We start from the raw sequence: 15,710 nt of genomic DNA, 5'->3' as shown, positions 1-15,710 counted from the left end.
TGACATAAGAGCACAAAATGTAGAAGAAATTCAGGGAGAGCTTCAAAGAGAACAGGGTTAATATGTGTTGTTCGCTCAAGCATGAGATGCGCACACGTCATATTCGTGTAATTTAAGATCAAGTCCACCTCAGAAAAATGTTGATTCGAATCAATGGGGAAAAATCAGACAAGCTCAATGCTGAAAATTTCATAAAAACTGGATGTAAAATAAGAAAGGTATGACCTTTCAAAGTTTCGCTTAACTTTAACAAAATAGTTATATGAACGAGCCAGTTACATCCAAATGAGAGAGTCAATGATGTCACTTACTCACTATTTCTTTTGTTTGTTATTGTTTTAATTATACAATAATTCAATCTTTACGAATTTGATGATTAGTACCTCCTTGCCTTTAAAATGCCATAACTTTCTTATTTTACATCCGATTTTGATGAAATTTTCAGTGTTATGCTTGTTGAATTTTTCTCTTTTTATTCAAGTCAAGGTTTTGTGGGGTGGACTTGTCCTTTAATGAACTTTAAAGCTTCTAATCTCGGCACTGTCAAGAATTCTTTCAGATAACACAGTCTTTTCTAATTTTCACTTTGCAAATGACATGTTTAGCTATTTGCATGGAACGTTCCTAGGCGATTTATTGTTAATTTTCGGGTTTTCGGGTGTCTGATAATATGTAACCATAAAATTCGCATTTTAACACACACCAATAATAGCTTTTTGCAACGGAAACTAAACATGGAGCTTTGGATCTGTTGTTGTTTGTGATGTCATTTGTAATATTTGTAATATACTGCGCCAAATTGACTAAACAAAAACAAATTTCAAGAAACAGCTCATCGTTTAGTATTGGTTACTAGTGAGGTCTTCCCTACGTTCTTTTCTCTTGCATTATTACATAAAATCATAATTATTTTGTATTTTCATAGACGTTTATGCACGATACGTCTCCCTTCTGACACAATGAAATGCCACTACAATTGACATATCATACATTAACTCAGTTCTCAACCATTTTTAAAAATTCTTTGTTGAAAAAAATTGCATATATTAAATTTCATTTGAAAAAATACAAATAAATAGGCGGGAATATGACCTCACGTCAACGGTTTCACTTATATACATAGCTGAAAAAATGTCATAACCAGTGTGTTGGCTCAGTTGGTAGAGCGTCCGTCTTACAACCGGGAAGATGGGGGTTCAAACCCTCGCCGCGTCAGACCAAAAGACGTTAAAAGATGGGAGTTGCTGCTACGCTGTTTGGCGTTCAACAATTCAAGGGATAAACTCTCGTGGATCTGCAGGTGCTGCACAGCGGCTGCCGGGCCCATGATCAATTGGGCAAAACAAATTTTTGGAGTATTTCATTTCTGGTGTCTATTTGGAACAATGAAATATGGATTTTACGATTTTTAAAGATAACTTTGTATCTTCTTGTCTGATTTTGATGAAATAAATATAGGTAAATGGACAATCCTTGCTTCTTTTACACTTACTGTCAAAATATTTTGGTTTATACGATATGCATAAGATCGAAAGATACGAGTGGAAAATGATGTAATTAATTTCTGATCATTTTATTGAACAATTTCACACAATATAATTTGACTATTTAAAATATACCTTTACATACATGTCCGCATATTCTGCAAAATACACCATGTGTTAAATAACAACGACGTTCAAAAGTTCGTTTAGTCTATACACCGGGCATAAAAACAGGTGACGAATGAAATTAACCTTAGAATGGAAACCATTGTTATTTTCATTCAAGGTTTTAATTTCCTTCTTATAGACGTGCTGTGGCTCAGTGGATAAGTCTCCGGACTATGAACCACAAGGTCCGGGGTTCAAATCCCATCACAGCAGTAGCGTCCTTTGGCAAGGCGTTTTTCTACATTTGCCACTCTCGACCCAGGTGTAGTAAATGGGTACCCGGCCGGTAGGAAGGAATTCCTTGAATGCTTGATGCGCCCGATCAGGGTAGCCGTGCTAAAGCCGGGGTAATAGTATGCAGCGCTTAGAAACATTCGTATTAAGCGCTATATAAAAAATTGCATATTATTATTGTTATTATTATTATAGTCCATCACAGTAGCGTCGTTGACTTGTAGAAGTGTGTCCAGGGGCCCGTAACACAAAAGTTAGCAATGAACTTCGAACATTTGTATTACACTTGATTGCATTGACTACAATTTATAATCAATCGTGAAATTCTACCTCACGATTATTCGCCAACCCTTGTGTTACGGGACCCAGAATTAAAAATTGTGATTTTAAAGAAAGAAAACGTTTTCCAAAAGGGTGGTAAGAAATTTGTCATCGCCTGACACCTATGACGCTTCGGATGTCAACGCTTTGCATCATTGTCGCTGTCGCATCGTTGGTGATTGGACAATGTTGGACAGTTAATTCCATTCCCTCCAAATATCAAAATTACAGGACATGAATAAGCTTTTTAAAAATGTAACTTTGTATTAAAGGACAAGTCCACCCCAACAAAAACTTGATTTGAATAAAAAGAGAAAAATTCAACAAGCATAACACTGAAAATTTCATCAAAATCGGATGTAAAATAAGAAAGTTATGACATTTTAAAGTTTCGCTTCATTTCACAAAACAGTTATATGCACATCTCGGTCGGTATGCAAATGAGGGAACTGATGACATCACTCACTCACTATTTCTTTTGTATTTTATTATATGAAATATGAAATATTTTTATTTGCTCGTCATTGTCATGTGAAATGAAGTTTCATTCCTCCCTGAACACGTGGAATTCCATTATTTTAACATTTTGTGCTTCAGGCAAGGAGGTCCTAATCGTCAAATTCGTAAAAATTGAAATATTGTATAATTCAAACAATAAAAAACAAAGAAATAGTGAGTGAGTGACATCATCGACTCTCTCATTTGGATGTAACTGGCTCGGTCATATAACTATTTTGTTAAAAATAAGCGAAACTTTGAAATGTCATAACTTTCTTATTTTACATCCGATTTTGATGAAATTTTCAGCATTGTGCTTGTCTGATTTTTCTCTATTGATTCAAATCAACATTTCTCGAGGTGGACTTGACCTTTAAAGGTAAATGCTAGTTTTGGTAACGATATGAGTTCGTACAGAATCCAATGAAATGACCACCAAAGTGTCTGTTTATATAAATAAAACGTATGTGCTAAAGGATTCTGTAAGAAATTGTGTAATTACTGAGAAATCAGCAAATAAGCACATGATTCGGGTAGAGCGTCGGGCCAGACATTAAAAGCAATAATTATACACTGTCCCACGTGCGCTTATCTGTGTTGGGGATCTTCGGTGTGAACAATCTTCTGCGTAGATTTCAAGATTTCACGAAGTTTAGTTTATGTAACTATACCAGATCTAGATCCTCGATGATATACTTACAATTAAGCCTTGTTTTACAGACTTTCTCATGTCAAAATCAGTGTACTGCAACTACTGGAATTTATCTTTAAATACATAAATTCACAAGTTCTTCAAAGAATTGCAGACCATTTTCTTTTGTAGAGAGTAACACAATTTGATAAGATCACTTACTACATACATATTCCATGCAACAGACAAACTATTTTTCAATATTCAGTATACAAATAATAAACATATGAAAAGATCAAGCTCCCTTATTGAAAACCAATAACGATATTAGGTCACCATATACTCATATTTGCTGATAAATCAAAAAGAGATAAAAATATACCACAAAACATCCTACGTAATAAAACATTTATATGTCCATAATTTGTGTTACCGTCTACCGAGTTTGTATACAAGCCTAATTTCATTATTTTGTTTGAAGTTAACGATACAATGTCTTAGATCTGCAATTGTCTAATTGTCTGTTTTTTTCTTTGTTCTTAGATATATTTTTTTCTTCGTGGACATGAACAGAACGAGAAAAACTAGCATCCTGCTAATCGTAGTTATCATGATATTTGCAAAAGAATTAACAAAAAAAACATAAAAGAAGAAATAAAGTTACACACCAACCCCTACATTAATCAATTTTTGAAGCACTAAATAAATATTTTCGAACGCAATTTTTTCTGGGCTTCATTTTTGTAACATATCACAGACACAGGTGACTAGTGTGACCTTCTAGCTCAGATTTTTAAAAAGTCAAGCCAATGTTAACCAATCACTTTAAATTAATTCTGCGTCGTGAATTCGAAAATGTTATGTTATACAGGGGTACAGACGTCCATTAGTGAACTTTTGTTTTCAGATATCAATGGAGGACATATTCTGCGGGAATGTATACTGCCCGCTACGTACACACATTTAAGAGTAGATTTATTTTCCAATCAATCTGGAAAAAAGGCAATGCTAGTGCTACAATCTCAAAACCTTAACCACACAGAGTATGCGCGTGGGTTGTAATTTTGGAAGGGGTAGGTTTTACGTAAGTATCTTCCGTCTACCATCCAGAAGGAACATAAAACTACTGATCGCTTTGTAAGGCCTATATGAAGACGGTTATCATGGTAATGAAAAGGGCAGTGGCTACTTGTAACACGTTACACGAGGTTTTGATGCCATTCCCGGACGCGTCTGAAATAAAACAAAGAGATTATTTCAATGTCAATTATCAAATTAAGTTTAAATATACATGCCAGTTGAGGTAACACTCAAGGAATGAATTCGATTCCACCTCATTACAAGTTCTGCAATAACTTAATGTTGCTTAATGCAACCACGAAGTTCAAAGCAGAATTCATAACTGGTAATTGAGGATGCTATCACTTTAAATTAATTCTGCGTCTTTATTAATTCTACCTCTTCAGTGGTTTAAAAATTATCTGTACAATATAATTCAATATGTTTCTTTTAACAACATTTTGTCCAACCCATTAGAGATTTCATGCGGCGTGCCCCAGGGGTCAATCCTCGGGCCCCTCCTTTTTCTGATATATATCAATGACCTGCCTTTTTGTTCTGATAAATTGAAATTCATTTTATTTGCTGATGACACCAATATCTTATTCAGTTCAAATGACATTACTTCTTTATATGACACATTAAACATTGAATTATTGAAAGTTTCGAACTGGTTTAAATGTAATAAATTGGTAATTAATGCTGATAAGTCTAACTTCATATACTTTTGTTCCCAATATCGACGTTCATCAGCAGATATCCACAATTCATTTAAATTGGAAATGTCAGGTAACTATATCAAACGTGTTACCTCAACCAAATTTCTGGGTATTATTATTGACCAAAATTTATCTTGGAAAACTCATATAGCTCAAACTCACAAAACAATATCTAGAAATGTTGGTGTCATCAGCAAACTTTGCCATGTCTTGCCCCAATCCGTATTGCTAATGTTATACAATACTCTTATTTTACCGTATCTCAGTTACTGTAATATTGTTTGGGCAAATACTCATCCAACCAAACTCAAATGTTTATACCTCCTGCAAAAGAGGGTTGTCAGAATAATTACATATTATCAAGCCCATTCTAGCCCATTATTTAAACAACTCAATATATTAGATGTATACCAGTTAAATGACTATATGTGTGCAATTCTCATATTTAAGCATGTAAACACTGAACTTCCTAAGTACATATCGGATATGTTTGTAAAGAACAGTTTAATTCATTCTTACAAGACTAGAAACAGGAATCAATACCACAGATGGAATCTGAATACAGAATTTGCTTTTTATTCATGTAGGCACCATGCTCCTACAATCTGGAATTCACTCCCTACATGTATAACCTCAATTTCATTTTAAAACAGATTTAAACACAATCTAAAGCTATATTTGATCAAACGTGACTCTCGTTGAATTCTAAAGGATTTTTTGGTCTCCTTTTTACTTTCACCCCCCCCCCCTCTGCTTTCCATTTTCTCCTTCCCTTATCATGTATGTTTGTTCTGGGTTTGTTTTGGTACAAGACGCGATTCATTTTTATTTACTGAGTATTCACTGAATTTGTTCTCCGCTTTTATTAATTGATCAAATCTTATGTTATTAAGGGAACTGTCTTGACAAGACCTCTTTGGTCTTTTACAGCTATACCTAATTTCAATACTTTTTTTCTATTCAATATGCGTGTATATACCATTGAATTACTTTATTTTATCTTGAATTGCATTTTTTATTATGTGTTGTTAAATGATTTTTATATTGGAATTGAATAAAGTTGAATTGAATTGAATCTTATATCGAGGCCTTTACCAGTTTGAATAAAACAGTTCTGAAATTAGTGAATTGCAATGCACAAATATAAGAAATGACAGACATTAGGGATTTTTTGCAATAGCTACACATACGCTTTTTAGAACGTAGATCACCTGCTGTCTGATAAATAAAAAATGAAGCCTTTGTCGAGGGTCGGCGAATCGAAACAGTAGTTTACTTTCGATATATTTTTTTTATTTTTCGTAAAGTCTGAAAAGCAGTCGTAACTGCTATTCTGATTAAGCGATCCTCGACAAAGCATTAAAGGGGAATCCAGCCTTTGTCATAACATTTTGTTTTTGAATGGAAAAAATACGGAAGGCAGAATGGCGAAAAAAAGACATTAGAAAGTTGTGGCTGTTTTAAAATTGAGATCCCTAAGACTTCGTAGACTTCAAATTGGCAACTGTGTGAGTGGATTGTGACAAGAGACATAGAAAACTCTCCCATAGGCAATGTACTTAATTATCAGGGATTTCTGTTTTTCTCTCAAGCACCAATTCCCATGGGGCTGTAATCTAAACCATAATACCTATAAACTAGGTGGTATATAGGTATTATGTCCCCATGAAAGAAACATATAATTTGGAGAAAAGCTTTTCAAAAAATACATGTTAAAACAATTTAAACGAACTCTCTAATTCTTTTTCTTGTGCGCCACGGAATATTTCTAGATAGATGGCGCTCTATAAACGCTTATTATTATTATTAGCATGGTCACAATCACCACCCCAGGGTAAGGATTGACTGGAAGAATAGGTCAGCATCTGTGCTCAATCTTTTTTCAGATATTATGTTAATATTTTGTTATTAAATCTTAAAAAAGGGCCAAAATGGTAAGAAAATAATACAAGAAAAAACCGTTCCAAACGGTTAAAATTGGTCTTGTCATTTCAACAACTCGCATATTTCAGCCGATCGTTGCCAATAAGTATAAGTAAAGTGAGACGTAGTAATCAAGTTTCTAATGATAGAAAAATATACTGACCATTATTCATGACTGTCACCGTGAAGTTACACACATCTGTATTTCCTCTCGTATCCAAGGCTTGGTATGACATGCTGTAGATCCCCTCGCTGAAATTACCTCCATTGGTCCCTTGTCCTAGAAATTCCAAGGTAGCACAGTTGGACCAAGCGTTCAAAGAAGGTTCAGTCCAGGAGACTTGCCGTGTGCCGTTTACCGAGGTGCTGCTGATGGGTACAGAGATGTCCATAGGACAATCCACGATGGTAACAGGTTCGGTATAATTATCTGTTAAGAAATGTTTATTACATGACTTCAGTCTGAATTGATACATTATCTTTTGACGCTATACTTACTATTCTAAATCACGAGACGGATTTGCTTTTTTCTTCAGAAACTGAGTATTTTGATTGGCCGAGGATGGTTTGAGTGATTCTATAGCGTGGATCAATTCTTGTCATCCCCTCTATTGGTAAATTGGCAATTCGTCTACTGCCAACTCGTTCACTCAGCAAATGGTCTACACTCATTATTGCCTAATGCCATTCCGTCCATCACCATTTTGGCTAGGAACCATTTGGTCAAATAACTGTGTGGTCCAATCATCACTTCGTCTAATCACCATTTCGTCTACATGTATGACCATTTCGTCTGTGACCATTTCGTCTTATAACCAGTTGGTCTAATATCCATGTCATTTTCATTCATTGTACACAATCAAGACTTAGTCGAATTAGACAAAATGGTATATGGACTAAATGGCTATTGGACCAACTGGTTATCAGAGGATATGGTGATTGGACGAAATGGCAATTAGACCAATATAAATAATGAAAGAACTGATTGTAGACGAGTTGACAATTGGACGAATCGACATTAGACGAAATGGAATAAACCCCTCTATTTTCTTATGTTCAATCAGAATCTCTTATTTAGATTTCGTTCATGGTTTTACATTATAAATTAATTAAGATTACTCAATAAAATTGCGCCAAAAATGGCTTCATTTTTTAAAGTATTTATGAGTTTGGCAGTCTGAAGTAAAAAATACTTATTTTCTTTGCATCCATTTTACTCAAGAAAATTAAGTAACAATAACTTAATTCAAATGGGTAAAACAATTACTAAAATATTTTAGTAATTGTTTTACTCATTTGAATTAATATTGATCTTTCTTTGATTCAACAGAAAAATAAAAAAGTTAGCACACCCTTATCCAAAACAATTTCAAACACAAATAGATATAACAGTTGTGTGCATGTAATTTACTTGTTCTAATAGATATTCATGCATTATTTAAAAAAAAGCGTTAATTGAAATATATAAGCACATTCAACATAATTTTATAAGTAATAATCATCTTTGCCTAATTGAGTTAGATTTACTCAATCAGAGCAAGCTAAAATGTATATTGAACCCCACTAAATCAAGTAAATCAATTAAAAGACAAGATAAAACTTCTTAAAAAACGAAAAATAATTACAAATTGTAAATTCTACTTAAATGCAGTGTTGACTACTGATTCAGATTTGTTTTTACAGTGTATACGTGGCCTGTCGACACAGATCTGGTTTGAGCCGCTAATAAAATATGTTTTAACTATAAAAATGTGTTATGATAATATCTGACAAAGTAGTTAGTGTATTTCTTTTTTGAAAATGCCAAAAGAAATTCACACAAATGGCTTAATTTTTTTAAGTATTTATGAGTTTGGCAGTCTTGAGCAAAAATTACTTATTTTCTTTGCATCTCTTTTACTCAAGAAAATTAAGTAACAATAACTTAATTCAAATGGGTAAAACAATTATTAAAATATTTTAGTAATTGTTTTACTCATTTGAATTAATATTGCTCTTTCTTTGATTCAACAGAAAAATAAAAAAGTTAGCACACCCTTATCCAAAACAATTTCAAACACAAATAGATATAACAGTTGTGTGTATGTAATTTACTTGTTCTAATAGATATTCATGCATTATTTAAAAAAAAGCGTTAATTGAAATATATAAGTACATTCAACATAATTTTATAAGTAATAATCATCTTTGCCTAATTGAGTTAGATTTACTCAATCAGAGCAAGCTAAAATGTATATTGAACCCCACTAAATCAATTAAATCAATTAAAAGACAAGATAAAACTTCTCAAAGAACGAAAAATAATTACAAATTGTAAATTCTACTTAAATGCAGTGTTGACTACTGATTCAGATTTGTTTTTACAGTGTATACGTGGCCTGTCGACACAGATCTGGTTTGAGCCGCTAATAAAATATGTTTTAACTATAAAAATGTGTTATAATAATATCTGACAAAGTAGTTAGTGTATTTCTTTTTGAAAATGCCAAAAGAAATTCACACAAATGGCTTAATTTTTTAAAGTATTTATGAGTTTGGCAGTCTTGAGCAAAAATTACTTATTTTCTTTGCATCTATTTTACTCAAGAAAATTAAGTAACAATAACTTAATTCAAATGGGTAAAACAATTACTAAAATATTTTAGTAATTGTTTTACTCATTTGAATTAATATTGCTCTTTCTTTGATTCAACAGAAAAATAAAAAAGTTAGCACACCCTTATCCAAAACAATTTCAAACACAAATAGATATAACAGTTGTGTGTATGTAATTTACTTGTTCTAATAGATATTCATGCATTATTTAAAAAAAAGCGTTAATTGAAATATATAAGTACATTCAACATAATTTTATAAGTAATAATCATCTTTGCCTAATTGAGTTAGATTTACTCAATCAGAGCAAGCTAAAATGTATATTGAACCCCACTAAATCAAGTAAATCAATTAAAAGACAAGATAAAACTTCTTAAAAAAGGAAAAATAATTACAAATTGTAAATTCTACTTAAATGCAGTGTTGACTACTGATTCAGATTTGTTTTTACAGTGTATACGTGGCCTGTCGACACAGATCTGGTTTGAGCCGCTAATAAAATATGTTTTAACTATAAAAATGTGTTATAATATTATCTGACAAAGTAGTTAGTGTATTTCTTTTTGAAAATGCCAAAAGAAATTCACACAAATGGCTTAATTTTTTAAAGTATTTATGAGTTTGGCAGTCTTGAGCAAAAATTACTTATTTTCTTTGCATCTATTTTACTCAAGAAAATTAAGTAACAATAACTTAATTCAAATGGGTAAAACAATTACTAAAATATTTTAGTAATTGTTTTACTCATTTGAATTAATATTGCTCTTTCTTTGATTCAACAGAAAAATAAAAAAGTTAGCACACCCTTATCCAAAACAATTTCAAACACAAATAGATATAACAGTTGTGTGTATGTAATTTACTTGTTCTAATAGATATTCATGCATTATTTAAAAAAAAGCGTTAATTGAAATATATAAGTACATTCAACATAATTTTATAAGTAATAATCATCTTTGCCTAATTGAGTTAGATTTACTCAATCAGAGCAAGCTAAAATGTATATTGAACCCCACTAAATCAAGTAAATCAATTAAAAGACAAGATAAAACTTCTTAAAAAACGAAAAATAATTACAAATTGTAAATTCTACTTAAATGCAGTGTTGACTACTGATTCAGATTTGTTTTTACAGTGTATACGTGGCCTGTCGACACAGATCTGGTTTGAGCCGCTAATAAAATATGTTTTAACTATAAAAATGTGTTATAATATTATCTGACAAAGTAGTTAGTGTATTTCTTTTTGAAAATGCCAAAAGAAATTCACACAAATGGCTTAATTTTTTAAAGTATTTATGAGTTTGGCAGTCTTGAGCAAAAATTACTTATTTTCTTTGCATCTATTTTACTCAAGAAAATTAAGTAACAATAACTTAATTCAAATGGGTAAAACAATTACTAAAATATTTTAGTAATTGTTTTACTCATTTGAATTAATATTGCTCTTTCTTTGATTCAACAGAAAAATAAAAAAGTTAGCACACCCTTATCCAAAACAATTTCAAACACAAATAGATATAACAGTTGTGTGTATGTAATTTACTTGTTCTAATAGATATTCATGCATTATTTTAAAAAAAGCGTTAATTGAAATATATAAGTACATTCAACATAATTTCATAAGTAATAATCATCTTTGCCTAATTGAGTTAGATTTACTCAATCAGAGCAAGCTAAAATGTATATTGAACCCCACTAAATCAAGTAAATCAATTAAAAGACAAGATAAAACTTCTTAAAAAACGAAAAATCATTACAAATTGTAAATTCTACTTAAATGCAGTGTTTACTGATTCAGATTTGTTTTTACAGTGTATACGTGGCCTGTCGACACAGATCTGGTTTGAGCCGCTAATACAATATGTTTTAACTATAAAAATGTGTTATAATAATATCTGACAAAGTAGTTAGTGTATTTCTTTTTGAAAATGCCAAAAGAAATTCACACAAACTTACATGTCAGGAACGGGTATGACCAAATCCTACTTTGTAGCAAAACCATGTTCTAATATGGGATATTGTTGCCAATACTTACGTCCATCTTTATGTGTAATATACATTCAGAAATTCACCCTAGAAGTCACCAAATTATTTAAACGGCTATGAAAATACCAGAGTCGGACATACACGCGCAGAGACAAACAACAATTTAAAAACAATCATTTTGTGTGTCTTGATTATTACTCAAAAAGTAGTATCATATACTTGGAGTATCCTTATATTCATACAATTGACTGAATATAAAACAAGAAACGAAACATGAATCTTACCATTGATGATCCGAATAGATGATGGGTTAATCGTTCGGTTCATGGAGATGTTGGCAACAGAATAAGAAATTTGGATGGAATCATAAATTTCGAAGGAGGAGGACATTGTGTCGTATTCCGTCAACCTACTGGAACCGGATGTAACTCGTATGAAAAAGAGTTTGCTTCCATATTTCGCCATGTCCAGTCTCGAGATAGATCGATCAGGCAATGTTCCGAGGGTCAGGGTTTCACTGTTGAGTGTATCTGTGTAGCCTAACACCTGTGAATCCTTGTAGTAATACAGACGGCCTAGTTAAAGCAATGGGGAGGATACATACAGAGTTGTATAATATATTACAAAATAGGCATTATTTCAAGCATTGCAATTGGCCAATACGCGTCACATGACATCCAACTTTTTTGGTGCGTTGCACGGCAGTGCAAAAAGGTGTGCAACGAAAATTGACATTGCACGCTCAAACAGAACAGTGTGGTAGAAGTCCAACAAAAGTGTACTTTAAAGATTTTTTTTTTCAGACTTTGTTTCTGTGTTGCTATTTTATAAAACAGATAATGCACTTGCTCGGTCGTGTGTAAAAGAAAATGCAGAGAAAGCTCATTTTTTTCAGATGGTGCACACTGGGCACTCGCCGCCAGCGGCTCGTTCACAGTGCAGCCCCGAGTACGGCACCTATATAAAGAAACCTCACGTGCTCTGCATTTCCACTAACACATTCGGCCGCATGCATTATTTTTACTACGTGGGTTCCTACTCAGAGTCCAAATTGTATTATACATGAATAAAAATTCAAAAGATATCTATTTTGTCACGACCCAGACGTAGACTGTTTTATTTTTTTATTAATTTATTTATTTATTTATTACTTTTTATTATCATTTCTTTTTTATTGTCGGTGGAAGGGTAGGAAGAAGGTCTGTCGGGGGGGGGGGAAGGTTCGAGTAGTACCCATCTCGACAAAGTTACTCCATCGTCCCTTCCGTCAATATACATCTGGGAAGGGTTTTGAGTATCTTTTACTGAGATGAGGAACCCACGCAGTGGCGTACCCAGGATTTTCCAAGGGGGGGGGGCAAATTTGCATGAGTTTTTTGTGACTCGTCAAGGGGGGGGGGGCAGTCTGCCCCCCCCCCCCCTCTAAGGTACGCTAGTGAACCCACTTCCAATATGGCTATATGTACATACAAATAAAAAAGGTAATATAATTCTATTTGTCGGAGGATCATAGAAAGCAAATGAATAGCTTGTTGGAAATGATCCTCAAAAACACAATACAAAAACAGGATTATAGTGACAACAGCACCCCCCATCAAAGATCTTGCTAAGGGTCCTGCCTACCTTATGTAAATTTACTACGACTTTGTAAGGTACTAACAGAACGCAAAGATGAAGAATTGTCGGGTTATCAGTTTATCTCGACATGTTATCTTGCGCACAGGGATGCGACGTTTTCAACTTTACGCAATATTATAGCTCTGCCGTCATGCGTGCTCAGTGAAAGAAAATTCACACGAAAAAGATTCAACAGTTTTCAGAATACAGAATTAATTGTCACTTTTAAAGTCACTAAGATATTTATTTTAATACAATTTTCAGAATTCAGCCTCTTGGCCAGAAATGGCGCTGCATACTGTGGCTGCCGGGTCCACGATGAATTGGGCAAAAATGATATTCGTAGTATTTCTAATTTCAGATTTCATTTAGAACCATGAAAATATGCATTTTAATGACGAAAACTTTAACAAACCCAATTTTTGGTTTTAGTTTTCACAGTAACAATGGATTTAAAATTTAAAGGATGGACGGTTATCGTATACATGTTTGCAAATTATCATATAAAAAATCGTCATAATTTCCCCGCTAAATGGCAATTTATAAGCACAAAGATTGAATTTTGATATGTTTATCCAATGTCACATTTCGTCATTTTTTTTTCATGTAAAATTGGGAAGCTTTAAGAGGCCTTCGCGTTTTTTTAATACTAATTTGCTGGAAAGGGGCCGATGAAACCAACCTAAGCTTGATCATGTGATAAATCGTACATTTAAAGGGGAAAATACCCTAAAAAAAATATTCACAAAGTCAACACTGCTTTTACATTGAATTGCACACTACAAGCGATTGCATTTTATTTGACCAAATGTAATTTATATGACTGCGTAAGAAATTTAGTATTGCAAATGTAATGCGAAACGTTTGTTTTATGTGTGTGTGGGTTTTTTTTTTCTTTTTAATCTGAAAAATAATTCATGAAAACAGGATTACTTTGTCAGATGCAACAGCGATAGATACGGGCCTTGAGAATAGAATGGTGTCTTACTGGAAGGAGGTGTACTGCCGCGAGTTAGACACGTCTCGAATACCAACGCCTGTGCAGAAAAGGGTTTACTGACTTTCGTGGTCCTTGCAGATATGTCCAAGACACCCAACATCTTAGAACCAGGCGATGTGTAGTAAAGAAACCTGAATTGAAAAGATAATAAAATAAAATGTAATTTGCTTCGGAGTTCAATTAACATGGGCAAATATTTTGGTAAATATTTAACATGTTTAAGAAGTACACATACACACACACTCCTAAACCAAACACACCTTAATACGCTCTGGAATAGGTGGGAAAGATCCAGCTTTCGCTGGTAGATGGGACGGAAAATAATTCTTATCCATGTGCACATCGATCGCTAAGAGGTTGTTTTGGGATAATGTTTTCTGGAACTGGTAGTCCAAACTAAAGACTTTTAAAGTAAATTTGATGGTGTATTCTTTAAGCAAATATGATAAGGTATGCATATCTCATGAGGCCTAAATATATAATGCAAGCGCGAAGCAAGATTCTGTTTTTTTTTCTTCAATATACCTTAAAAGGGACTAACTAAGAACTGTTTGTAGTTAAATACAAATAGGATACAAATCCTACTGATAAAATAATGCGAGTTTGAAGCGCGAGAAGAAATTGCCTGACATTCCATGATTTTCGACCGTAAAGGGATGGTCGGGGCTGAAGAAATTTAATCTAAATAAATAGAGTAAGACTCACTGAGTAAAATGCTGATATTCTCATCAAAATCGGACAACAAATGAGGAAGTTATTGAATTTTTAAAATGATTTATATTTTGTGAAAAAAGTTATATGCTCATTATCATGAATATTCATTAGGTGGCCTGATGATGTCATATCTCCACTTTCCTTTTTCCAACAGTGTATGTTACTACATGAAATCATAATTGTGGGGGCGTCGTGGTCTAGTGGTTCTGAATCTCACCTTTCAAACAGGGGGTCATGAGTTCGAATCCTAGCCATGGTTTGTTTTTCGTCTGCAAGAAATTTATCCACACTGTGCTGCACTCGACCCAGGTGAGGTAAATGGGTTCCGGCAGGAAGTAATTCCTCATAAAGCTGTGCGCACCAGTATCGGTAGACTAGCTTATAGCCGGGGTAATATAGGAGCGCCCTCGGCACCTAGCAAGGTGGTTACATGCGCTATACAAATCATATATTATTTATTTATTATTATAGCTGATTCATGTTTTTCATACATGTGTAAATAATATGTCTCCATTAAGATGAAATAGGTTGCGGCAATAAATAAGTAATGCGCTTAATCAGTTGTCAATCCAATTCTAGTTCTTTGTATAAACAAATTTGAATAAACCTAATTTCATAAAAAGAAATACATAAGAACTAATGGGGATATGACATCATCAACCCATCGTATGAATATTCACGAAGATATGCCAAGAACTGTTTCACCAGAATAATGCAAATCTTTGAAATTCAATAACATCAATATTTGGTATCCAATTT

The 15,710-nt window shown here is 33.2% G+C and overlaps 1 protein-coding gene across 1 annotated transcript in view; it reads right to left on the bottom strand.

Annotated features, from left to right (window-relative positions):
* Positions 1-4,410: 4,410 nt before the first annotated feature.
* Positions 4,411-15,710, bottom strand: part of LOC121419791 — a 60,212-nt gene continuing 48,912 nt past the window's right edge. Inside the window, exons 4-7 of the mRNA XM_041614251.1 lie at positions 14,226-14,368; positions 11,905-12,195; positions 7,201-7,467; positions 4,411-4,569 (exon numbers count right to left, since the gene is read on the bottom strand). Of these exons, the coding sequence (XP_041470185.1) occupies positions 4,481-4,569; positions 7,201-7,467; positions 11,905-12,195; positions 14,226-14,368 (790 nt within the window). The 3' untranslated portion in view covers positions 4,411-4,480. The remainder of the gene's footprint in view (positions 4,570-7,200; positions 7,468-11,904; positions 12,196-14,225; positions 14,369-15,710) is intronic.

This window comes from Lytechinus variegatus, chromosome 8 (genome assembly GCF_018143015.1).
Source record: "Lytechinus variegatus isolate NC3 chromosome 8, Lvar_3.0, whole genome shotgun sequence".
In the NCBI taxonomy this organism is placed as follows: domain Eukaryota; kingdom Metazoa; phylum Echinodermata; class Echinoidea; order Temnopleuroida; family Toxopneustidae; genus Lytechinus; species Lytechinus variegatus.
The sequence above is the reverse complement of the archived record's forward strand: the minus strand, read 5'-3'. Positions and strand labels throughout refer to the sequence as shown.